At 41.1% G+C, this 27,512-nt stretch overlaps 2 protein-coding genes across 3 annotated transcripts in view; one reads left to right on the plus strand and one right to left on the minus strand.

Annotated features, from left to right (window-relative positions):
* The window catches only part of adam17b (ADAM metallopeptidase domain 17b), an 86,508-nt gene extending 75,673 nt beyond the window's left edge, over nucleotides 1–10,835 (plus strand). Inside the window, exons 16-19 of the mRNA XM_060917842.1 lie at nucleotides 2,541–2,619; nucleotides 2,719–2,807; nucleotides 2,912–2,968; nucleotides 10,035–10,835. Coding sequence (XP_060773825.1) covers nucleotides 2,541–2,619; nucleotides 2,719–2,807; nucleotides 2,912–2,968; nucleotides 10,035–10,403 — 594 coding nt within the window. The 3' untranslated portion in view covers nucleotides 10,404–10,835. The remainder of the gene's footprint in view (nucleotides 1–2,540; nucleotides 2,620–2,718; nucleotides 2,808–2,911; nucleotides 2,969–10,034) is intronic.
* Nucleotides 10,836–18,825: 7,990 nt separating this feature from the next.
* Nucleotides 18,826–27,512, minus strand: part of cpsf3 (cleavage and polyadenylation specific factor 3) — a 55,335-nt gene continuing 46,648 nt past the window's right edge. For both annotated transcript variants that reach the window (XM_060917844.1, XM_060917843.1), the window contains exons 16-18: nucleotides 23,157–23,223; nucleotides 21,452–21,548; nucleotides 18,826–19,088 (exon numbers count right to left, since the gene is read on the minus strand). In XM_060917844.1, the coding sequence (XP_060773827.1) occupies nucleotides 18,981–19,088; nucleotides 21,452–21,548; nucleotides 23,157–23,223 (272 nt within the window). In that variant the 3' untranslated portion in view covers nucleotides 18,826–18,980. The remainder of the gene's footprint in view (nucleotides 19,089–21,451; nucleotides 21,549–23,156; nucleotides 23,224–27,512) is intronic.

A 27,512-nucleotide genomic window follows, 5' to 3' on the forward strand; every position in this document is an offset into this window, starting at 1 on the left:
TATACCATGTATACCATTTTCAGGTCTGTCGCACATCGATTTCCTGTTTACCGATTGAATGTATTTACGAAACCTACAGCATGGATTTGCAAAATTTCCGTAACACTTTTCTCAGCAACTACAAATCACAACTGCTTGATATTTGGTACTGAGCTTCAGCTTGGGGTTCTATACCATGTATACCATTTTCAGGTCTGTCGCACATCGATTTCCTGTTTACCGACTGAATGTATTTACGAAACCTACAGCATGGATTTGCAAAATTTCCGTAACACTTTTCTCAGCAACTACAAATCACAACTGCTTGATATTTGGTACTGAGCTTCAGCTTGGGGTTCTATACCATGTATACCATTTTCAGGTCTGTCGCACATCGATTTCCTGTTTACCGATTGAATGTATTTACGAAACCTACAGCATGGATTTGCAAAATTTCCGTAACACTTTTCTCAGCAACTACAAATCACAACTGCTTGATATTTGGTACTGAGCTTCAGCTTGGGGTTCTATACCATGTATACCATTTTCAGGTCTGTCGCACATCGATTTCCTGTTTACCGACTGAATGTATTTACGAAACCTACAGCATGGATTTGCAAAATTTCCGTAACACTTTTCTCAGCAACTACAAATCACAACTGCTTGATATTTGGTACTGAGCTCCAGCTTCAGGTTCTATACCATGTATACTGTTTTCAGGTCTGTCGCACATCTACTTCCTGTTTACTGATTGAACGTATTTACGAAACATACAGCATGGATTTACAAAATTTTCGGAACACTTTTCTCAGCAACTACAAATCACAACTGCTTGATATTTGGTACTGAGCTTCAGCTTGGGGTTCTATACCATGTATACCGTTTTGAGGTCTGTTGCACATCGATTTCCTGTTTACCAACCGAATGTATTTACAAAACGCATAGCGTGGATTTACAAAATTTTCGGAACACTTTTCTCAGCAACTACAAATCACAACTGCTTGATATTTGGTACTGAGCTTCAGCTTGGGGTTCTATACCGTGTGTACCGTTTTCAGGTCTGTCGCACATCTACTTCCTGTTTACCGATTGAATGTATTTACGAAACCTACAGCGTGGATTTACAAAATTTCCGTAACACTTTTCTCAGCAACTACAAATCACAACTGCTTGATATTTGGTACTGAGCTTCAGCTTGGGGTTCTATACCGTGTGTACCGTTTTCAGGTCTGTCGCACATCTACTTCCTGTTTACCGATTGAATGTATTTACGAAACCTACAGCGTGGATTTACAAAATTTCCGGAACACTTTTCTCAGCAACTACAAATCACAACTGCTTGATATTTGGTACTGAGCTTCAGCTTGGGGTTCTATACCGTGTGTACCGTTTTCAGGTCTGTCGCACATCGACTTCCTGTTTACTGATTGAATGTATTTACGAAACCTACAGCGTGGATTTACAAAATTTTCGGAACACTTTTCTCAGCAACTACAAATCACAACTGCTTGATATTTGGTATTGAGCTTCAGCTTGGGGTTCTATACCATGTATACCGTTTTCAGGTCTGTCGCACATCGATTTCCTGTTTACCGACTGAATGTATTTACGAAACCTACAGCATGGATTTGCAAAATTTCCGTAACACTTTTCTCAGCAACTACAAATCACAACTGCTTGATATTTGGTACTGAGCTTCAGCTTGGGGTTCTATACCATGTATACTGTTTTCAGGTCTGTCGCACATCTACTTCCTGTTTACTGATTGAATGTATTTACGAAACCTACAGCGTGGATTTACAAAATTTTCGGAATACTTTTCTCAGCAACTACAAATCACAACTGCTTGATATTTGGTACTGAGCTTCAGCTTGGGGTTCTATACCATGTATACCGTTTTCAGGTCTGCCGCACATCTACTTCCTGTTTACCAACTGAATGTATTTACGAAACCTACAGCGTGGATTTACAAAATTTTCGGAACACTTTTCTCAGCAACTACAAATCACAACTGCTTGATATTTGGTACTGAGCTTCAGCTTGGGGTTCTATACCATGTATACCGTTTTCAGGTCTGTCGCACATCAACTTCCTGTTTACCGACTGAATGTATTTACGAAACCTACAGCGTGGATTTACAAAATTTTCGGAACACTTTTCTCAGCAACTACAAATCACAACTGCTTGATATTTGGTATTGAGCTTCAGCTTGGGGTTCTATACCATGTATACCGTTTTCAGGTCTGTCGCACATCGATTTCCTGTTTACCGACTGAATGTATTTATGAAACGTACTGTACAGGGTGGATTTTGACGCTATTTCAAGAAGCAAAATGCTATTTCAAAATAAGTTTACCAGAATGCTATCTTCCTGGGGAGAACACTGCTCTTTACTGACTCATTTCAGGGTTAATTATTTGTTGAAGTCAACATTCATAATAAGTGTCCTATTCCTTCGATTGCTTGCATTCTGATATAAGTGAGAGTGGGGGGATACGTAAGTGAGCAGTAGCTCACAGTGAATCTTGGTTTTTTTTTTTTTCTTCATTCATTCATCGCAGGGTAAATGCATGAAGCAGGTGCAGGACGTCATTGAGAGGTTGTGGGATTTCATTGACAAGTTGAACATCAACACATTTGGTGAGTCTTGTGTAGCATGTGTCGGATGTTATTTGAATATTGTACTGTAAGAAGAACAGAGGTGTGAATTGTACTTTTTTCTTCTTTTTTTTTCCTCAGGGAAATTCTTGGCTGATAACATTGTGGGCTCTGTAGTGGTGTTTTCTCTGCTCTTCTGGATCCCTCTCAGTATTCTTGTCCACTGTGTGGTAGGTTGCAAAAGTTTTTTCCTTTTTGCATGTCAGCACTTTTGTGTTGAAAAAATGGTGGATCTAATTTGTAATGCTTTAAATTCTCCCTCTCTCATCTAAAGGACAAGAAGCTCGACCAGCAGTATGAACTGAATACAAGATCACTCTTTTACCCCAGCGTAAGTCATAATTACTATGATGTACAGTACAAGTCAAAAGTTTGGACACGCCTTCTAATTCATTGTTTTTTCTTTATTTTTATTCATTAAAAGGCACTTCGTGTCTTAAAGTAATGATGGATGCCGTTTCTCTTTACTTAGTTGAGCGGTTCTTGACATAATATGGATTACTGCAGTTGTGACGTTGAATAGGGCTATTTACTGTATTTTTATTATTTACTGTTTGATCTCAAACACATTACGAAGGCAAGAAATGGCACTAATTAACTATTGACGAGGCAAAGCTGTTAATTGAAAAGCATTCTAGGTGACTACAGTGGTGCTTGAAAGTTTGTGAACCCTTTAGAATTTATATATTTCTGCATAAATATGACCTAAAACATCAGATTTTCACACAAGCCCTGAAAGTAGATAAAGAGAACCCAGTTAAACAAATGAGACAAAAATATTATACTTGGTCATTTATTTATTGAGGAAAATGGTCCAATATTACATATCTGTGAGTGGCAAAAGTATGTGAACCTTTTGCTTTCAGTATCTGGTGTGACCCCCTTGTGCAGCAATAACTGAAACTAAACGTTTGCGGTAACTGTTGATCAGTCCTGCACACCGGCTTGGAGGAATTTTAGCCCGTTCCTCCGTACAGAACAGCTTCAACTCTGGGATGTTGGTGGGTTTCCTCACATGAACTGCTTGCTTCAGGTCCTTCCACAACATTTCCATTGGATTAAGGTCAGGACTTTGACTTGGCCATTCCAAAACATTCACTTTATTCTTCTTTAACCATTCTTTGGTAGAACGACTTGTGTGCTTAGGGTCGTTGTCTTGCTGCATGACCCACCTTCTCTTGAGATTCAGTTCATGGACAGATGTCCTGACATTTTCCTTTAGAATTCGCTGGTATAATTCAGAATTCATTGTTCCATCAGTGATGGCAAGCCGTCCTGGCCCAGATGCAGCAAAACAGGCTCAAACCATGATACTACCACCACCATGTTTTACAGATGGGATAAGGTTCTTATGCTGGAATGCAGTATTTTCCTTTTTCTAAACATAACGCTTCTCATTTAAACCAAAAAGTTCTATTTTGGTCTCACCCGTCCACAAAACATTTTTCCAATAGCCTTCTGGCTTGTCCATGTGATCTTTAACAAACTGCAGATGACCAGCAATGTTCTTTTTGGAGAGCAGTGGCTTTCTCCTTGCAACCCTGCCATGCACACCATTGTTGTTCAGTGTTCTCCTGATGGTGGACTCATGAACATTAACATTAGCCAATGTGAGAGAGGCCTTCAGTTGCTTAGAAGTTACCCTGGGGTACTTTGTGACCTCACTGACTATTAGACGCCTTGCTCTTGGAGTGATCTTTGTTGGTTGACCACTCCTGGGGAGGGTAACAATGGTCTTGAATTTCCTCCATTTGTACACAATCTGTCTGACTGTGGATTGGTGGAGTCCAAACTCTTTAGAGATGGTTTTGTAACCTTTTCCAGCCTGATGAGCATCGACGACGCTTTTTCTGAGGTCCTCAGAAATCTCCTTTGTTCGTGCCATGATACACTTCCACAAACATGTGTTGTGAAGATCAGACTTTGATAGATCCCTGTTCTTTAAATAAAACAGGGTGCCCACTCACACCTGATTGTCATCCCATTGATTGAAAACACCTGACTCTAATTTCACCTTCAAATTAACTGCTAATCCTAGAGGTTCACATACTTTTGCCACTCACAGATATGTAATATTGGATCATTTTCCTCAATAAATAAATGACCAAGTATAATATTTTTGTCTCATTTGTTTAACTGGGTTCTCTTTATCTACTTTTAGGACTTGTGTGAAAATCTGATCATGTTTTAGGTCCTATTTATGCAGAAATATAGAAAATTCTAAAGGGTTCACAAACTTTCAAGCACCACTGTACCTCATGAAGCTGGTTAAGATAACGCCAATAGTGTGCAAAGCGTCATCACGGTAAACGGTCGCTACTTTTGAAGAATCTAAAATACAGGGCTGTGAAAAATCCGCGGATTTGAGGAATTCCGCGGATTTGACCGCAAAAATATCATTTTTATAAATCGTGTATTTTTGCAAAAATAAAAAATGTAGGGGGTGGGGGTACTTTGCTAATGGTTGGAGACCGTAATTGCCGATGAGGGCATTGTTTACTGGACGGGGAGAATCTAACGCCAGGTGTCTCTGTATTTTACGACATCGTACAAGTTACAGTATATATACACAACATCGTGGATCGTTTTATGACGCGCCAAAAGATTTTTTCGGTATGTCTGTGTCGCAGACAGACATTGTACAGAGGGAAGATGGCGATAATGATAATGTGAAAAAAGTAGACAAGGAAAACGGTATCAAGAATCCGTGGAATCGGCGGTGGCTGGAATTTAAAGTCGGAAACGAATATATTTATGAACACATCCAAAAGATCAAGCAGCCAGGCAAGGCATACCGCGCGTTATACCATCAGGATGTAAAATACGGATTGGGAGGAAGAACACGCTCGGTCGATCATGTGCAGGGAAAGAAACATGCAGAACCGGTGAAATTAAAGCTGTCAAATTACAGATTACCAAGTATTTATAGATCTTGTTTTCATATTTGTCTGATCATGCATGATACTTTTTACTAAATGTTTATTAGTCTTATAACTTATTTTTAATTTGCCATGCTGATCGTTATGTCAATGGGTCTGTCTCAGAAACTGGGTACTGTGGGGGTCCCCCACTAAATATACTCAGTCAATAAACTGTACGGTTTTGAATGGTGATGTTGGTTTTAATTTGAAATAAAATGATGAAAGAAATAATACAGATAAAACTAAATCTTTGATGTGAATACTCTATTCAGAATTTGCCAAAAATTCTGCAAATTTGTGGAAAAATGGCGGCTTGATCTGGGACATGATAAATGGTTGACTACATCGCATTCCCTTAAAAAGGTTGTAGTCCACTGAAAAGTCTACAGTTATCACTAATTGTATTTCAAGTTGTAACTTTATCCACCTAAGGATTGGTGCGCTCACAGAATAATCATAACCGTAATAAAACATCATGTAAAATATTTCATCACCATTGTAACTCCATTTTCCGCAAACCCAAAACCAATACGATCGTGTGTTTTGATCTAAACGGAAAGCCTCAGGGTCGAGGTCACGACCTCACCAAAAGCAGTAACTTAAACTCACTACGCCATATAAAAATTTAGTTATAAATCTGCGATTTTGTTTTTTAAAACGAAAGCTGAAAGTTAGGTATAGAATATGTTTCTTACAGAATATGTTACGATGGTAGCTGGTCTTGTATGAATTTCTGAGCTATAAAATGAGTTGTGGTCTATTTTTTACCGTAGCGTGTTATTTGTGTGCGGGGAAGGACACACATTAACAATTTGCATGTGTAGAATGGAATTTTCCACTCCAGCAGTTGGAAGTTGATCGTGCTTCCATTTGCGGTCTTTCTGTTACGCGGGTGATCTGTTCGGACGTTATCACTGAAAAGGTGAGTTTTGACAGATTTGTTTTAGTCTTGCAGTGTAAGGCAATAGAATGTTTCTTTTTCATCTTACTTTCATATTTCGTAGTGTTTGCGTATTTTTGGCCAATATTTTGCAACCATGGTCAATTTAGATCGAACTTTTGATAGAATCTACGGCCAGTCATTTTGCCCCGCCCCCGCCTCGCGCTCCGTCCGGTGTGGTAGTGATGTCCCGTTGCTCGCGCGCCGCAGTAGAGACCCGCGCGACCTTCAGCCGGTACAGTCGCTGTTCTTTTACCACCGCCGTTATTCTCATCTTTCCGGTGTGTTCTTGATTTTTCCATTGTGTCCTATTTCGCCATATCAAATACCCAAAATGTATCATCATATTCATATTTAATTGAATAATCAATTCAGTCATCATAACTTGCCATTTTTATCCCAAGCAATCAAAAAGAGGAAATTTATTCAATATTTTCACTCATCTGTGAAGGAGGGGCTTTAATTCTTCATGATGGAGTTATTTTATATGGAAATCAATTTTACAAAAGCGTGTGAATTGCAATCAAAAAAATGTTCCACAGTGGAGGCCAGATAAAGCAAGATGCTATCTTTATTCTTATTGAACATGACAAAAGAAACATTGAGTGTTAGGTGAGTGCAAAAAAAATAGTCAAATTAGAAAATTTATTTTTTGACCATAATGTCCCAAATGAGAGAGCGGTTTCTGAGACGGACCCATATGCATTTAGCATGATAGCCTTGGCATGATCACACATCCGCGCTATATAGTGTAAGTTGTCCTCGGCTTTTAAATGTGTTGTTTCATAGTTTTGATGTCTTCAGTATTGTTCTACAATGTAGAAAACAGTCAAAATACAGAAACGCCTATGAATGTGTAGAGTAGGGGTGTCCAAACTTTTGACTGGTACTGTACGTATGTGTACTTGCAGTATAACGGTTCAATATTGAGGCCAAGCTGAATAAACTTTCTCATAAAGACGTGAGCCAGCTGTGAAAACACTGAGAATATGAGGAAACTGTTAAGAACATGCATGAAAGGGAAGACTTCGTGCTTTCCAGTTTCTGCGTAACATGACGAGCTGCCTTTTTTTTTTTTGTCTTAGTAACTTCAAGACTGAGGGGAAAAAAAAAGAGAAGGCGGGGTGGGGGGGATTATTTATAGCTGTTACAAGTTACGTGATTCCAAGAACTACTTTGTTCTACAACATTAAACTTGACTATAAACTGCTAAAATGTACAACATGTCATTCTAACAACTTAAACTGCTATGGTATAAGAGGAATAAAACACCGAGACATGCTGTCATTAAGCCTAGGTCACAACCGGACGTACGATTTTTTTTTGGCCGTGCGATTTTTGGCGTTTCCCAAATCGCTGCGTTTTTTTTGTTCGTGGAGAAAGACGCACGTTGGCCGTAAGTTTGTCTTGCAACCTGAAAAAAACGTAAGCGCCCGTAGAGTTTGTTTGACATGACAAAGAACCTCTGCGGCCGGTCTACGGCTCGAAAATCAGCACGTCACACACGCGCCCTCCGTGTGTTTCTTGCGGTTTTTGCACGTAGACCGGCCGTAGGAGCACGTACGGCCGGTTGTGACCGAGGTTTTAGAAAAGAATCAACTTTGGAGTGGTGCTTTGTATCAGGCTGGATCTCACCACTGCATTGTTGATTGTTCGCTCATCCGGCTGACGGGCGATGATCTTATGCCATCATGCGTTGTCCGTCTGTCGTCCATACTTCACGAAAATCGCTTCTTCTCTCTCAGTTCTTCACCCATTTTTATTCGTTTTGGCAGGAAGGTAGGTCCACCTGGGATGCATATAGCGTGTGCCCAAAATTTGCATAATTGCAATTAATAATGAAGATATGGAGTAACTACTGGAAGCCCTAACAAGCAGTTTCCACACAAATCGCTTCTTCTCCCTGAATTCTTCACCGATTTTGATTCTTTCTGGCATAAAGGTAGGGTGTATAATAACTTCTCCCCGGATTTGGGCCAAAGTGAGCTACGCCGTCATTGACGGTCTCATTTTCCAGTAATTACATGTCCTGTCATGTACCAGAGGTCCTTAAAGGAACAGTCCACCGTACTTCCATAATGAAATATGCTCTTATCTGAATTGAGACGAGCTGCTCCGTACCTCTCCGAGCTTTGCGCGACCTCCCAGTCAGTCAGACGCGCTGTCACTCCTGTTAGCAATGTAGCTAGGCTCAGCATGGCCAATGGTATTTTTTGGGGCTGTAGTTAGATGCGACCAAACTCTTCCGCGTTTTTCCTGTTTACATAGGTTTATATGACCAGTGATATGAAACAAGTTCAGTTACACAAATTGAAACGTAACGATTTTCTATCCTATGGAAAGTCCGCACTATAATGACAGGCGTACTAACACCTTCTGCGCGCTTCGGCAGCGCATTGATATCTGAGCTCCGTATCAATGCGCTGTCGAAGCGCGCAGAAGGTGTTAGTACGCCTGTCATTATAGTGCGGACTTTCCATAGCATAGAAAATCGCTACGTTAAAATTTGTGTAACTGAACTTGTTTCATATCACTGGTCATATAAACCTACGTAAACAGGAAAAACGCGGAAGAGTTTGGTCGCATCTAACTACAGCCCCAAAAAATACCATTGGCCATGCTGAGCCTAGCTACATTGCTAACAGGAGTGACAGCGCGTCTGACTGCGTCTGACTGACTGGGAGGTCGCGCAAAGCTCGGAGAGGTACGGAGCAGCTCGTCTCAATTCAGATAAGAGCATATTTCATTATGGAAGTACGGTGGACTGTTCCTTTAAAAACTAAAAAAAAAAAAAGTTGACTGTGTAAGTAAATATTAAATTATGATATTGAATCCAGGGCAGCACGGTGGTGTAGTGGTTAGCGCTGTCACCTCACAGCAAGGAGGTTCTGGGTTTGAGCCCCGTGGCCGGTGAGGGCCTTTCTGTGTGGAGTTTGCATGTTCTCCCCGTGTCCGTGTGGGTTTCCTCCGGGTGCTCCGGTTTCCCCCACAGTCCAAAGACATGCAGGTTAGGTTAACTGGTGACTCTAAATTGACCGTAGGTGTGAATGTGAGTGTGAATGGTTGTCTGTGTCTCTGTGTCAGCCCTGTGATGACCTGGCGACTTGTCCAGGGTGTACCCCGCCTTTCGCCCGTAGTCAGCTGGGATAGGCTCCAGCTTGCCCGCGACCCTGTACAGGATAAGCGGCTACAGATGGATGGATGGATGGATGGATGGATGGATGGATATTGAATCCAGTCAGGGGTTTGTACGTAAACCTGCTTGTTGAATCCGGACACCGAGTAGATGGTTTGCTGTGACTGACGTACTGCTGAATTAACATTTGCTACGTTTGTTAAGCTATGACAGTATTTCCACACTTCTTATTCTGGTAAATGCTGCTCCTTGTGCACATTTTTTATTATCTTGCACGTAAATGTCGAGCTGAGTTAAGGGTACATCTTAATCAGTCCTTTCCGAATCTCCAAGCGAATAAATGAATTCATTTCCGCTTCATGGACTCGACTGATTATGGTATGTGTCTGTCCGTTTTCAGAACGCAGAGCTGCTGAGCAGTCTCGATTCAGCCTCCGTGCGCATCTTCAAGCCTCACTCTGCCTCGGCTCTCTCCGCCGTCCCACGCTTCCAGAGCAGCACCCCTCCCGCCCCTCTGACTGCAGGCAGCTTAACGTCTCCAGCCTCAGGCATGTTGGCGAGCACGGAGCCTCCACGCATGGACACCATCCAGGAAGACCCCAGTTACGACTCGCGCCTGGACGAGCAGGTCCTGGAGGAGGACTTCACCACTCGCACCAATGCAGCTCGATCCTTCGCGGACCTGACTGACGCTGCAGAGAACGATCTGGAGAAATCATTCAAGATGAAGGCACATGGGCCCAGCATCAGGAAGGAGACCGAGTGCTGAGTGTGTGCACGCGTGTGCGCAAACTGGCCTTGACAGAAAAGGAGTGACTGCATGAACTCCAGCGGAGAAGCAGAATAAGCAAAGCTTGCATAAGTGAAGTGTGGGCCGGAGCTTATGTAACACTGTATTCAGAAATACAGGAAGGCCGTATAGTTTAGGAGCACTTCAATTCCCTGTCGGGCGAACAAAAATGTGTTGTTGCTTATGTTTACATAACGCTCAATTTAGCAGCGAAGCAGGGTGTACATATAGCTAAAGACGAATGTTTTTATGTTTTGCTTTATGAATTTCAAAGGTACACTTCAGTTCACTTACATTTTTGTGTTTCGACAGTTTATACAGTAGTAACAAAAACACACACATTTAAAAAAAAAAAAAAAAGAAAATGAAACGCGTTTGAATTTATTCCAGCAGAAGTGAACATCTCATCTCATTATCTGTAGCCGCTTTATCCTGTTCTACAGGGTCGCAGGCAAGCTGGAGCCTATCCCAGCTGACTACGGGCGAAAGGCGGGGTACACCCTGGACAAGTCGCCAGGTCATCACAGGGCTGACACATAGACACAGACAACCATTCACACTCACATTCACACCTACGGTCAATTTAGAGTCACCAGTTAACCTAACCTGCATGTCTTTGGACTGTGGGGGAAACCGGAGCACCCGGAGAAAACCCACGCGGACACGGGGAGAACATGCAAACTCCGCACAGAAAGGCCCTCGCCGGCCACGGGGCTCGAACCCGGACCTTCTTGCTGTGAGGCGACAGCGCTAACCACTACACCACCGTGCCACCCAGAAGTGAACATGTAAAAGAGAATTCAAAAAAGGTTTTTAAGTTCACACGCATTGGCTGCTTTATTACTAAAATCCTGCCGTTAACCGGCAGCCAAACATGCGGCAGCAGCGCGATGCAAATACAGGTTAAGAGCTCCAGGTAAAGTTCACATCAAACATCAACTGTGGAAAAATATGACGACCATATTGTGGTTGTACCAGATGGACTGGTTTGAATATTTCACAAACTCTCCTGGGATTTTCACACACAATTTCTGTGGGCAGAAATGCTTTGTTGATGAGAGAGGTCAGATTAATAGTTTGAGCTGACCGGAAGGGGGCGGCACGGTGGTGTAGTGGTTAGCGCTGTCGCCTCACAGCAAGAAGGTCCGGGTTCGAGCCCCGTGGCCGGCGAGGGCCTTTCTGTGCGGAGTTTGCATGTTCTCGCCGTGTCCGCATGGGTTTCCTCCGGGTGCTCCGGTTTCCCCCACAGTCCAAAGACATGCAGGTTAGGTTAACTGGTGACTCTAAATTGACCGTAGGTGTGAATGTGAGTGTGAATGGTTGTCTGTGTCTATGTGTCAGCCCTGTGATGGCCTGGCGACTTGTCCAGGGTGTACCCCGCCTTTCGCCCGTAGTCAGCTGGGATAGGCTCCAGCTTGCCTGCGACCCTGTAGAACAGGATAAAGCGGTTAGAGAAGATAAGATGAGATGACCGGAAGGCTACGGTAACACGAATAACCACTTTCGACCACCATGGGGAGAGGAAAAGCATCTCAGAATCCACAAGAAGTTGTACGTATGCTGCAACAGAAACTGAGCTCAATCAGACCAGCGTTTTTCTTCAGCTGCCCAGTTATGTGCCCACTGTCGCTTCAGATTCCTCTTCTTGCCTGACCGGAGTGGAACCCAGTGCGTTCTAATCATCCGCCTCAACGTTTGATTTGTTGTGGATTCTGAGATGCGTTTCTGCTCACCATGGATGTAAAGAGTGGTTATTTCAGTTACCGTTCCTGTCAACTTGAAAAGTCTGGCTATTCTCACGCTTTCCGTTTTCCGGTTGAGAGTACGTCGTGCGCATTCTGGCTACCGCTTCTCACCGGAGCTTTTTATTTTGTGTAGTTTGATGTTTTTGCTTGAGTGTTTTGTCCGCCAGTTGTGGTGTAGCTCCGGACCCAGTTTTGGGCGTCGGTTCCCTCCATGCCTTGGTTCGCCGTGGGCGATGCCTGTGCAGTGAGCTCGTTGCTCATTTTAACATCGTGGTTGTCCAGCGCTCTGTGCAGCAGTGCTTGGCGTGATGTTCCGAGCGATGTTGCTCGGTGGCATCACGGCGGCTGTGTAGGCAGTTTGGGACATACCAGCACTCTGCGTGGCGGTGCGTCTGTGCTCGCTTTGTGGATCCATGGCGCGGTGTTCCAAGTGATGTTGTCCGGTGGCGTTGTGGGACTTGCCTTTTGCTGGGACTGTGGCTGCTACGCCATTGGAATGACATCCTGACCTCTATTTGGTGGACTTTTTGTTTTCCTCCCTATAATTGTAAAGCGACCTTGGGTTTTGAGAAACGCACTATATAAATTTAACTGATTATTCTCGTCTAACATAGCAAAACGTTGTTTCCGTTTCCGGTTGCGAGTACGCCGTGCGCATTTTGGCTGCCGCTTCTCACTGGAGCGTTTTATTTTTCCTTTTGTGTTTGCGTAGTTTGTTTTTTGTTTGAATGTTTTGGTGTTGGTTTCCTTCGGGCCTGGGTCAGCCATGGGTCTTTGCTATGGACTACAGTGAGCTTGTTGCTCTTTTTACCATCGGGGTTGTCCAGCGCTCTGTGCGGCAGTGCTTCCGTGCTTGGTGTGGTGTTCTGAGCGATGTTGCCTGGCAGCTGTGCAGGTGGTGTGGGATTTATCTTCATGTACCTTTTGGTGGGACTGTGGGTAGCTACGCCATTGGAACTGCATCTTGACCCTCTCTTGGTGGACTTTTTTTTTTCCCCTGATTGTAAAGCAACCTTGGGTGTGAAAAGGCGCTATATAAATTGAATTTATTATTAATATCTCTTACAGTTGTGGTCAGAGGATTACACACCCGGACATGAATTTCATCATGGATATGAATGTCATGGCAGTACTGGGCTTTCAGTCTTTTCTTTGACCTGTTCTTTTTCTGTGGCAGAATGATTGTACAACACACATTTATTAGGAGGGGAAAAAAACAATTTGGTACACAAGTTTTAATTTATTTTGCATTTTCTGAAATCAACAAAGGATCTAAAATATACTATTTGGATAAAAGTCCCATAGCAAGTTCCACCGTTGACCAGACACTTTTGGTATTCATCATCAAGCGTCTGGCAGAATTCTGGTTAACCATTCTTCTTGGCAGAATTGGTAGAGTTCCATTAAGTTTCTGTTTTTCCTGGCACACACTTGACTTTTACGCACAGTCCAAATATTTTCAATAGCGCTGAGGTCAGGACTTATCTTAACCTAAATGTGAGCCTGCTTTATCCGTTCAACAACCAACTCTGAAGTGTATTTGTGGTCATTGTCCTGTTGGAACTTCCACCTCCTTTTTCCTCCTTCTTTGTGCAATGAACCAGTTCCACCGGCAGCAAAACGGCCCCAGAGTACGGTATAATGATCCCACCACCACCACTATGCTTCACAGCTGGTACAGTGTTCCACTGTACCTTTGGTCATTGTGGCTAAACTACTCAACAAATCTTTGCCTCATCTGACCATAAAACTTTCCTCCGCTAGGCTTTTTCTTTGACCATGTAGGCAGCTGGAAACTTTTAGTTGAGCTCAAAGGTGTCGATTTTGGAGCAGAGGCTTCTTTCTTGGACAGCAGGTGATGTAAAACTCACTTGACTGTAAAGTGTTCCAGCAACTTCCAGTCCATGGCAACCCTGTGCCTTAGTGGTTCTTGGGTTGTTGCTGACCATTGGAACTAATTTCCTCTCAGCTGAGGGTGACCATTTGGTTCTTCTTCCAGCAAAGTGGCTACACTCCCAATAACTTGTATTTGCGTAAAGGTATTTGAACTGATTGATGATCTTAGAATTGCTGGATCGTTCAGAAATGGTTCCAAGAGACATTCCTGACTTGTGTAACTCTATGATCCTCTTTCTCAGATCTGCACTGAGCTCCTTGGACTTTCCCATTGTACTGTGTGTTGGTCAATCCAATGAGTGCTCTTAAACAAACCCTTATTATGTTGCCTGCGACCCTGCACAGGATAAGCGGTTACAGGTGATGGATGGATGGATGGATGGATGGATGGTGTTCAGTGTGAACAATAACTGAAGCTCTTAACCTGTCTTGGCATGATTTTGATGATTGCATTGCTGCCACGTGATTAATAAGAGCACCTGTACCCCTGTGCAATTATCCAAAGTGGATGGTGTAGATAAATATTTGAAAAGGGATTTCTAATACAATTACAAAAATGGTACAGAAAATGTAAAGCATTCAGCACCTTATTTCCACCCATTTTTTTCCCCCCCCCAAACATTTAAAGTATTTTAGCAAAGGTTCCGTTTCTGGTTGAGAGTACGCCATGCGCATTTTAGCTGCTGCTTCTCACAAGAGCTTTTCATTTTTTCTTTTGTGTAGTTTGATTGTTTTTTGTTCAAGTGCTTTAGCTCCATACCCAGTTTTGGCATCCGTTTCCTTCAGGCCTTGGTGCGCCGTGGGTGATGCCGGTGTTACTTGCTATGGACTGCAATGAGCTTGTTGCTCTTTTTAACATCAGGGTTGTTGAGTGCTCTATGCAGCGGTGCTTTTGTGCTTGGCGTGGCATTTATCTTCATGCACCTGGTGGGACTGTGGTAGATACGCCATTGGAGTTGCATCCTGATCGTCTCGTGGTGGACTCCCCCCCCTTCCTTATTGTAAAGCAATCTTGGGTGTGAGGAAGGCGCTATATAAATTAAACTGATTATTATTATTATTATTAGTGAACTTTAAAAACAAACCAAACTGAAACAGCATTTTTCTTTCATTTAACCACAAAGGGCTCCTACAAATGATACCAAAGCCTTTTCAGCCTTTTTTTGTTTGTATTAACCACACTGGATTGTACCAACTCTCTGCTCATTTGACCAGCTTTCGATTTAACAGCTTTGTTGTTTAAAAAGAGAATGACGAAAATCATGTTTGTGTGACTGTTTAGCTGTGAAGTTCCAGGCAGGTATCGTATATTTAGAAAGGCATGTACTGTACACTGTATCAACGGTTTAAGTCATCCAGGTCATTAAACGCCAGAAATGAGTAAGATGTTCTGAACCGCGGTGCTGTCTGGATGACGAGGGATTTCAGTGAACTAATGGAGATGAGTGGAGAAATGTCTTCGCTTACTGCTACTTCACTGTATTATTTTTTTTTTAATATACCTTTTGTATGCAAGTTTGCTACTATAATATTGTTTATCTTTGTGTATACTGTTACATTTCAGCTTTAGAGAACAATGATATACTAGCAGTGAGTGTAGTGTCCTTGTGGGATTATGGACAGGATCACCTCATCAGCTGATTACGGAGCAGTGCTGAAGCACAGGAAACACACCGTTACGTAATCAGGTTAGATTTTTATGAGTGAAGATAAGAGGCAAGTGGAAGAGATCATTTCCATAATGTCAGTAATCTCGCAGGTATTTGATCTATTTATTTTCACCAGTGCTTTAAATGTCTTTTCTTTTAACCCCCATTTTGATTCAGTCATTTCCTCTAGTTTATTGTTGCGACATGCACTCCCCCCAATTGGGTACATAAATGGTCTAATATCATTAGCGACAAATACCAAGATTAAAAATTATTTGCAATATTGAAAGCAGTATTTGTGTTGCTGCAACATCGGGGTTGAAATCTCGGAATTCATAATTTAGGGATTCAGGGTGGAAGGAAGTGATTATAAACAGATTCCTGATGCAGCTAGATGATTTTTTTTTTTTTTTAATTGAACCTTTAAGTATGACCACAGGTTTATCTATCAGGAAACAAACATGGTTCTGTATTTTAATTTTCATGGGAAATATTTCATACCGTTAATGTAGCTTTAAAAAAAAATTTTAATGGAACACAAATACTTTCATATACAGTACTGTACAAAAGTCTTAAGCATGTATAAAGAAATGCTGTAGACCAAAAATGGCTTAAATAATGAAAATGTTTAAGAAAAAACAGCAGTAAGCCATAATAAATGAAACAAAGTCAAGATTTGGTGTGAGATGGCCCTTTGCTAAAAATAAATAAAAAATAAAATAAAGTCTGAGGTACGGCGAGTGCAGTTTTATAATAGACTGGTACCAAAATCCAGAATTGTGACACCCAAAGGCATTTTTGAGACAAAGTCGGCAAACAGTCTTATTTTGTCAATTTGGGTGTGCCGAACTCAAATCTGCAATATGCCGAGCTCTATCGGACCTCTGTTGACCTCTAGAGGTCATTGAACTTTGGGCCTGTAAACGTCTCAGCTGAACCCAGTTTCTCAGCTTTCTAAGGAATGAAATGTACTAAAATGATTAATGAAGTTAGCAAATGGCCTTGTTTGTTAAATGTTTGGGTGCTGAATTCATTTTTCATTTGTAAAACGACATATGACCTCTGATAACCTCAAGGTCATTAAACTTGGCCTATAGGCCTATGCATTTAACGGCATTTTTAAACTGACTTTACTCCCCCAAAAAGAATATGAACAGACAAAAAACAAATAGAAAGGAACAAATACAACATTAAATGCCAGTCCATGTACATGTGACTTACTTTTCACAATGAGAATGCCTCGGCGATCACCTTACATAACATTGCATTACATTTAGCGGTTATTGTTTATACAAAGCTACTGAAAAAAGGACAGATTCAGCAGCATACAAAATGTGGGGGCGTACAGGGTATACAGGTTAATCAGGGTTAGTATATATGAGAGTTTTTTTCTTTGTTGTTTTTTGTTTTGTTTTAAACGGGGTAAAGCCTTTACAAAAAACAAACAACAAAGAAAAAAACTCATATATACTAACCCTGATTAACCTGTATACCCTGTATGCCCCCACATTTTGTATGCTGCTGAATCTGTCCTTTTTTCAGTAGCTTTGTATAAACAATAACCGCTAAATGTAATGCAATGTTATGTAAGGTGATCGCTAGGCATTCTCATTGTGAAAAGCAAGTCACATGGACTGGCATTTAATGTTGTATTTGTTCCTTTCTATTTGTTTTTTGTCTGTTCATATTCTTTTTGGGGGAGTAAAGTCAGTTTAAAAATGCCGTTAAATGCATAGGCCTATAGGCCAAGTTTAATGACCTTGAGGTTATCAGAGGTCATATGTCGTTTTACAAATGAAAAATGAATTCAGCACCCAAACATTTAACAAACAAGGCCATTTGCTAACTTCATTAATCATTTTAGTACATTTCATTCCTTAGAAAGCTGAGAAACTGGGTTCAGCTGAGACGTTTACAGGCCCAAAGTTCAATGACCTCTAGAGGTCAGATAGAGCTCGGCACACCCAAATTGACAAAATAAGACTATTTGCCGACTTTGTCTCAAAAATGCCTTTAACTCCTTAAATAAGCACTTTTTTGAATTTTGGTACCAGTCTACAAGGAAATGAGCTGTAGGTTTTACTGAGCATCTTACAGAACCAGCCACAGTTGCACTCACTTCTTAATTTTGCCCCAAAACCCAGCAGCCTTCATCATGTTTTCTTTTTTTTAATCTGAAAATTGGTCTCTTATGTAATATGCTGCTCAGATACAAACATTTTTTTCTGTAACATTTCATTTTCTACTAGAAAATGAACGTTTGGACTCAAACGTTTTTGTACTGACTTGATAATGTAGAAGCCATAAAATATAAAGTTTGTATGAAGAAAAATTTACATGTGTATATATTTTTATTCATTAAATTTTATATATGGTGCCAAGACTTTTGCACAGTACTGTATATCAGAAAAAAAAACTAGATAGAACTCGACGCCAACGGCGTTGATGGGGATGCCTCCGCCCAGTAGACTACACGCCTTATTAAAGTTGTAATTTAGGGATGGACATTTGACCTCACAGTGACCTTGACCTTAGATTTTTGAGATCAAAAGGTCTAATCAGCTCATGTTTATCCTGAAGTGCACAAATGGTGAAATTCCTTTCATTAGCCTTTGAGATATTGCGTTCACAAGGTTTCGGGACAGACGGACAACCCGAAAACATAATGCCTCCTGCACCTTACAGTGGCGGAGGCATAAAAAAAAATTGTATCCAAAACGGAGTATAATTTTTTTTTAATTAAAATATTTGGAGGGAACAAAAGTTAAGTAAAAATCTCGTGTGTGTGAATGTAAATAGCAAACCCAAATATATGGCATTTAACTGAATGTTTTTGTGTTTAAATAAACTGCTGCTTTCCGTTCTAGTTTTTTACGTGGATACGATTTCACTGTTCGTATTTCCTGATTACTTGACTTGGGGAAAATATTTGGGTGACCTTTTCTGTGAGTGAAAAGCTTTTAACGTTCATTAAAGGACTGAAGTGCTGACAGGAGAATTAAAGCATGGTCGAGTGTCTCGTCTCTCCGTGTGAAGTGTTGTTTCGAACAATAAACTTATTTACCCTTAACATGAGCCCAGTTTATATATACGTAACATCAAAGCACGATGTGATTTCGAGACGGTTTTTAATGAATGCTTGATGGATGAGATCCATCTATACAAATCACATTTTCTTATCTTGAACATACATACAAAAATGAGAGAGAGTGGACGTTAATAAATTCCCATGTGTGTTTTTATACATTCGAGAGGTTGGCTCGTGCTCACGCTCGCATCACCGGGTTCATGGCATCGTAGAGCCTCTGCACAGCGTGTTCCACCATCTCTCGAAGAGACTCGTCATCCGCGCTGCCTTCTTCATACTCCACCATCTGCACGCAGGAGTGGATGGAGGACTCGGATTAATAACGGTGAAACATTGACTACAAAAACATTAACTTGTTTTCCTTTATTCAAACTCATGTATAATAGAAATGTAAAGGACATATGAGAATTTTTTTTGTAGAATTTCTGATTTGTCAAAATCAGCAAATGACTAGTACTGTGTACCGATTTCTATTATAAGGTGAGTCAGGAATAAAAATAATTTTCTGCTCTTTTACATTCTATGCATATAACTAAAGCATAAGCACAATGGTGACAAAATAAAAGTCTGACAAAAACGCTGATTTGAGGGAAACTCTGAAGTTTGGGAACTTGAGAAAATGAACAGGTTCTGAAAGGATGTGAAACCTGCCTGAATAGGCAGGGGTACAGGATATTTATAGATGGCGTCCTCTTTGAAATGACCAAGATCACTCAGGAGTTTTGTAAATGAGGATTATGAGCGCATCTCTCACACACGCAAGAGCAGGGGTTCTCAACCTTTTCTACTTTCGGGCCCATAAAAAGACCCCCGATTATTTTGCCTCATCAATTTTACTAGAATTTAATAATCTACGGTAAAGCGGATTAATGGGATGCAACATCACTCCCGTGTTACAGATGGGAGCCCAGAAATTAAATAAATGCAATAAACACACTTTTTAATTGTAGGTATTGTATTTAAAACTGTATGGATGTACCAGAAGTGAACATAAACCCATGCATGCAGGGCATTCTCTAGCCTGGGCCCGCCCATCCTAAGCGTGACACAACACGAGGGCCTGTTGCGAGCTTAGTCTGGCCAGGCAAGCTATCTCCAGCTCTTCCAAGCTCCGGGAAAAATCGGGAGCCAATCAACTTTGAGCATCTCCAACGGCCCTGGGTAGAGGCGTGTTCAAGGCAGTGACGTAGTAGAACTGCGACCGGAAGCCATAGATTGTTTACAGAATCATGCTGTGTTGAAAGCATTCAACGGGAAGTTCTCATTGAAAACGGAGCAAAGAGCAGCCCTGGAGGTATTTATTGAAAGGAAGGACGTTTTCGCCTTGCTCCCGACCGGCTTCGGTAAGAGTTTAATCTACCAGTTAGCCCCGCTAGTAGCCAAATCAATGGGGCTCAGCGAGAATCCTATCGTCGCGTCGCGTCACATACGTCAGAGGAAAGAGTGATGTGATTGGTTTAAGCTTCGTCACAGCCTTTTCTGGCTTCGACCAGTAGCAAACAGGCATTTCAGGGAGGCGGGTCAACCACGGGCTCTGGGAAACGGTTGGGCTGAATATCTTGGCCAGACCAATAGCTCGTAGAGCTTTGAAGTCGCGTTAGCCAGACTAGGCATTCTCAGTCAAAAGGGATTAATGATCCAAAAGTGGAGTGTGGTCCATTAACACGAACTTATTGCCATATTTATGTTCAGCAAACAAGCAAGTTATTAAAACCAAGAAGTCCACTCAATTGGATTTGATCCTTACACACTAACAAAAGAAGGATTTTTCTTATGAGTTGGAAAATTATCCATCCATCTCAAACTACCATCGTTCTCTAAGGACACACAAATGAAAACCTTGAAGAACATGGAGGAGTACAACTTTTTATATGTAGCTAGGTTAAAGATCTGGGGATCAAGAAAAATCCTGTATTGTTTTTGCCGGGTAAGGAGGCATTTTTGGGCGATGGTTGCTAGGACGCTACATGTTTCAGTACCGGGTGTAAACAAACCACAGCCGCTCGATTCTCAATCCTCCCTGCTCTTCTCTTCCAGCAGATCCGTATAATTTACCCACAAACGTATTTATTTATTCTGCTCTCTCTCTCTGTGTATGGCACGAGTTAAATGCAGGAGGAACATGACAAAAATAAAGCCTTGTTCATAATTTCCCCACAAATGTATTTATTCCATTTGAAAAGTGTTCGGTGAACCAGCTACCGGATTTGGGACACAGACATCCTGAACTATTTGGACTTCTAAATACATTGGAGATGCTAAAGGCAGACAAAAGTACAGATGCCTCCAGAGATTTCGAGGCAGGTTTCGTGCTGGAATGTTATGGGAAATTCCCAGTAAAGAAAAATACCTTATGACCAAAGTAAGCTCAAACGTGGATAGTAATAAACAAGCCAGGGCCTAGATCTAGCATATTTTATAGTGTTTAGCCAAGTCTACGCTATCAGTACACTTGTGCCGGTCGCTAGCAACCACAAAGCTCCCCAGGCAACACGGAGTTACGATGACATCACGTGAAAGTCCTCTGTACCCGACTAAAAATTAACTTCAACTTGGGTGGGGAAGAAAAAAAAAATTGCAGACCACTAGATGGCGCTTCATGGCCCAGTAGTTGAGAAACGCTGCATTAGAGCAGAGCAGGACACTCACCCTCGTCTCCAGGTTAATGTAGGCAGTCTTGCCATCCACTGTTACAGACAGATTGCTTTTGTCCTTAAAGTCTACACATTCCTCACCAAACATGTCACTGAAGAGAGGAGTGGAAAGAAAGAATAAAAATAAAAGCACATGGGAAGATATTAAAACAAAGCTATTAAAGGAGACTGGGGTTGGGGGGGAAAAAAAAAAAACACTAGTGCAGCTCAAAAAATTAGAATACCTTGAAAAAGTTCCTTTTTTTCATAATTTAATTCAAAAAGGTAAACTTTCATATGTTCTATATTCATTACATGTAAAGTGAAATATTTAAAGCCTTTTTTTTAATTTTGATGATTATGGCTTATAGCTCATGAAAATCAGAAATCCAGTATCTCAAATTATTAGAATATTCCCTAAGATCAATCAAAAAAAGGATTTACAATACAGAAATGTCCAACTAATGAAAAGTATATTCATTTATACACTCAATACTTGGTTGGGGCTCCTTTACCATGAATTACTGTATCAATGCGGTGTGGCATGGAGGTGATCAGTCTGTGGCACTGCTGAGGTGTTATTGAAGCCCAGGTTGCTTTGATAGTGGCCTTCAGCGTATCTGTATTTTTGGGTCGGGTGTTTCTCATCTTCCTCTTGACAATACCCCATATAGATTCTCTATGGGGTTCAGGTCAGGCAAGTTGGCTGGCCAATCAAACACAGTAATATCATGGTCAGCAAACCATTTGGTAGTAGTTTTGGCACTGTGGGTAGGTGCTAAGTCCTGCTGGGAAAGGAAATCAGCATCTCCAAAAAGCTCGTCAGCAGATGGAAGCATGAAGTGCTCTAAAATCTCCTGGTAGATGGCCGTGTTGACTTTGGACTTGATAAAACACAGTGGACCAACACAAGCAGATGACATGGCACCCCAAATCATCACAGACTGTGGAAACTTCACACAGGGCTTCAAACACCTTGGATTCTGTGCCTCTCCACTCTTCCTCCAGACTCTAGATCCGTGATTTCCAAATTAAATGCAAAATGTACTTTCATCTGAAAAGAGGACTTTGGACCACTGAGCAACAGTCCATTTCTTTCTCTCCTTAGCCCAGATAAGACACTTCTGACATTTGTCTCTGGCTCAGGAGTAGCTTGATATTAGGAATGCCAAAGTTGTATCCCCTTTCTTGAAGATGTCTGTTCGTGACGGGTCTTGATACACTGACACCAGCCTCAGTCCACTCCTTGTGAAGCTCTCCCAAGTTCTTGAATCAACTCTTCTTGACAATCCTCTCAAGACTGCGGCCATCCCTGTTGCTTGTGCACCTTTTCCAGCCACCCTTTTCAGCAATGACCTTTTGTGGCTTACCCTCCTTGTGGAGGGCATCAGTGATCATCTTCTGGACAACAGTCAAGTCAGCAGTCTTCCCCATGATTGTGGTTGTGTGTACTGAACTAGACCGAGAGATACACTGTGTTCATACTGTTTTACTCAAACTCAAAATTAAATATTCTAATATTTTGAGATTTTTTTGTGTTTTTGTACTGTATGCCATACTGATTAAAATAGAAAAATGCTTGAAACATTTTAGTTTGTGTAATGAGTCTATAATATATAACATTTTCACTTTCTTAAATAACTGATGGAAAATATTGAACTGTTTCACAATATTCTAATTTTTTGAGATGCACTAGTGTATATATAAGATCATCTGCTTACTGGAACATGATCTGTAGTCTGTTTTGGAAGACCTCCATATCCACCTTTTCCTCTGTGGGCTGTATGACTGAGGAGGAGGAGGAGAAGATGATGACAAAAGACAGAAGAATTTGTGAAAGTGCTCTAGTCAATGAATTTCACACACATTGTAATCCGACAAGGGTTTGCATGAAAGACTAATTTGCTTGGCACTGATGTAATTAAGGCAAGAAATTATGAGCACACGAACTGTTTGTGCATCCTTCAAACAGAAATGAAGATGAGCATATGCGTGTTACGGAGGTCAAATATGCAGTAAGTTATTAACACATGAAGTGGGTCAGAAATTACAGCTAGCTTCTGAACAGTTTAAGAGAAAGAGCGAGCGGTTAAACAGTATTCCACTGATACTTCAATCAGATCAGCAGCTCACAAGAGGTTATGGATCAATTTTAAGGATTTCCGTTTTATCAGAATCGAGATTGCATCCATCCAGTTGCTTATACAGTAACCAGGGATGAGAATGAAAAATATTTAAAAAGTCTGAAAAAAAACAGGGCGGGGCCCATGGCCCAGGGGTTCCAGGGGCTAATGATTTTTGGCTATTTATTTATTTTCTTTATTATTAGACAGGGAGATTATTAGTAGACAGGGAGATTATTATTATTAGACAGGGAGATTATTATTAGTAGACAGGGAGATGATTAGACAGGGAGATTATTATTAGTAGACAGGGAGATTATTAGACAGGGAGATTATTATTAGTAGACAGGGAGATTATTAGACAGGGAGATTATTAGACAGGGATATTATTAGACAGGGAGATTATTAGACAGGGAGATTATTAGACAGGGAGATTATTAGACAGGGAGATTATTATTAGTAGACAGGGAGATTATTAGACAGGGAGATTATTATTAGTAGACAGGGAGATTATTAGACAGGGAGATTATTAGACAGGGATATTATTATTATTAGACAGGGAGATTATTAGACAGGGAGATTATTATTAGTAGACAGGGATATTATTATTAGACAGGGAGATTATTATTAGACAGGGAGATTATTAGACAGGGAGATTATTATTAGTAGACAGGGAGATTATTAGACAGGGAGATTATTATTAGTAGACAGGGAGATTATTAGACAGGGAGATTATTATTAGTAGACAGGGAGATTATTAGACAGGGATATTATTAGACAGGGAGATTATTATTATTAGACAGGGAGATTATTAGACAGGGAGATTATTATTAGTAGACAGGGAGATTATTAGACAGGGATATTATTATTAGACAGGGAGATTATTAGGCAGGGAGATTATTAGACAGGGAGATTATTATTAGTAGACAGGGAGATTATTAGACAGGGAGATTATTAGACAGGGAGATTATTAGTAGTAGACAGGGATATTATTATTAGACAGGGAGATTATTATTATTAGACAGGGAGATGATTAGACAGGGAGATGATTAGACAGGGAGATTATTATTAGTAGACAGGGAGATTATTATTAGTAGACAGGGAGATTATTATTAGTAGACAGGGAGATTATTAGACAGGGATATTATTATTAGACAGGGAGATTATTAGACAGGGATATTATTATTAGACAGGGAGATTATTAGGCAGGGAGATTATTAGATGGAGATTATTATTAGTAGACAGGGAGATTATTATTAGTAGACAGGGAGATTATTAGACAGGGAGATTATTATTAGACAGGGAGATTATTAGACAGGGAGATTATTATTAGACAGGGAGATTATTAGACAGGGAGATTATTAGACAGGGAGATTATTATTAGACAGGGAGATGATTAGACAGGGAGATTATTATTAGTAGACAGGGAGATGATTAGACAGGGAGATTATTATTAGTAGACAGGGAGATGATTAGACAGGGAGATTATTATTAGACAGGGAGATTATTATTAGACAGGGAGATTATTATTAGACAGGGAGATTCTTTTGTGTAATCTGAGCTGAAGTGGGTTTTGTACTTTGGTTTTTTGGGGCGCGCGCTCTCTCTCTGCCATGCCGATCCTGTAGGCTGCGCTGACTCAGCTGAAAACTTCGGCCCTCGAGAAAAGAGATAAAAGCCCACCCACACTGAAAGCCGATTGGCTTATTTTGCTGAGTAACCCAATCAGGATGCTCTTTGTCTGGCATGCGCTACATGAACAAGCACACAGGCAGTGTTGCCACATTGGGCGGTTTTAAGTGCATTTTGGCGGGTTTGGAACATATTTTGGGATGGAAAACGTTAACAGTATCTGGCAACACTGCACACAGTCTCCCTCGCGCGCACACGCTCAAAAACGATCATTTTGGTCTGAAAAAGTCGGAAATCCGCCGATCGGTGGAAAACTCTCATCCCTGAGTAACTAAATTTGAGTGTGGGGTGGGTGGCATGTAGTGGTGTGATGATTAAAATCGATCCCCGAGCTACTGATCCATTTCAATTCGCGACTCAAAAAAAAAAAAAAAATTTTACTGAATCACGATTCACAAATGATATCGAATTTCATCCTGATAACCCTAGATGCAGAACAAATTGAGACAAAAAACAGCATAAATTTGATACTAAAAAATTCAATTTGGCATCCAGAGCTGTACGTGGGTGCAGCCATGTTTATGGTTGCTATAGCAATCTCGCGAGATCACACATTACTTTGTGAACAACATGGCAGATGATTCGGAATTCCCGCAGCCACCAGCTTTTAAAAGCCCAGTTTGGTGGCATTTCCTACGATCTCAGTGCCTTCTGTACTCTCTGGACTATCAATGTTGTGTCTTAAGAGGTGGGATTCACTTTAACACAAGTGAGTGTAATTTCGTGTTTTAAAAGACTGAGATAAGTCATGAAGTTTTCGTTGCTTTTGTGTTTCTTAGTGTTTTGCGGTTTGAAAATTAAAACGTGCCAAAAATGACTTAACTGTGATACATTCGTAGTTACATTCAAAGTCAATGGAGTGACGAGAGTATGAATAAAGGCTACACGACTTTTTTTTTAATTGCTCTACATTTCTAGGCTGACAGTTAACAGAATATTGACAATGATTTGCATCAGTTACAGTGCCTTGGAAAAAGTATTCACCCCCTTGGTGTTTGTCCCGTTTTGTCGCATTACAAGCTGAAATTAAAATGGATTTTTGGAGGGTTAGCATCATTTGATTTACACAACATGCATACCACTTTAAAGGTGCACATTGTTTAATTATCGTGTCACAATGGAAAAAAAACAGAAATCTGGAGTGTGCAGAAGTATTCACATGCACACACCCCAAAGTCAATACTTTGTAGAGCCACCTTTTGCTGCAATTCCAGCTGCAAGTATCTTGGGGTATGTCTCTATTAGCTTAGCACATCTAGCCACTGGGATTTTTGCCCATTCCTCAACGCAAAACTGCTCCAACTCCTTCAAGTTAGATGGGTTGCGTTGGTGTACAGCAATCTTCAAGTTATGCCACAGATTCTCAATTGGATTGAGGTCTGGGCTTTGATTAGGCCATTCCAAGACATTTAAATGTTTCCCTTTAAACCATTCCAGTGTAGCTTTAACAGTATGTTTAGGGTCATTGTCCTGCTGGAACATGAACCTTCGTCCCAGTCTCAAACCTCTGGCTGACTCAAACAGGTTTTCCTCCAGAATTGCCCTGTATTTAGTGCCATCCATCTTTCCTTCAGTCCTGACCAGCTTTCCTGTCCCTGCAGATGAAAAATATCCCCACAGCATGATGCTGCCACCACCATGCTTCACTGTAGGAATGGTGTTCTCAGGGTGTTGGGTTTGTGCCACACATGGCATTTCCCATGATGACCAAAAAGATCAATTTTAGTCTTATTTGACCAGAGAATCTTCTTCCATGTGTTTGGGGAGTCTGCCACATGCTGTTGGGCAAACTCCAATTTTTTTTTTTAAAAAGCAATGGCTTTTTTCTGGCCACTCTTCCACTTCTGTGGAGTGTACGGCTTAAAGTGGTCCTATGAACAGATACTCCCATCTCCGCTGTGGATCTTTGCAGCTCCTTCAGTGTTATCTTTGGTGTCTTTGTTGCATCTCCTGATTAATGCCCTCCTTGCCCGGTGTGTGAGTTTTGGTGGGTGGCCTTCTCTTGTCAGGTTTGTAGTGGTGCCATATTCTTTCCATTTTGCTATAATGGATTTAAATGGTGCTCCCTGGGATATTCAAAGTTTGGGATTTTTTTTTATAACCCAACCCTGATCTATACTTCTCCACAACTTTGTCTCTGACCTGTTTGGAGGCTCCTTGGTTTTCATGTTGCTTGCTTAGTCGTGCTGCAGAGTCAGGGTCCTTCCAGAACAGGTTGATTTATACAGACATCGTGTGACACTTTGATTGCACACAGGTGGA

The sequence above is a fragment of the Neoarius graeffei genome, chromosome 3 (genome assembly GCF_027579695.1).
Source record: "Neoarius graeffei isolate fNeoGra1 chromosome 3, fNeoGra1.pri, whole genome shotgun sequence".
In the NCBI taxonomy this organism is placed as follows: Eukaryota; Metazoa; Chordata; class Actinopteri; order Siluriformes; family Ariidae; genus Neoarius; species Neoarius graeffei.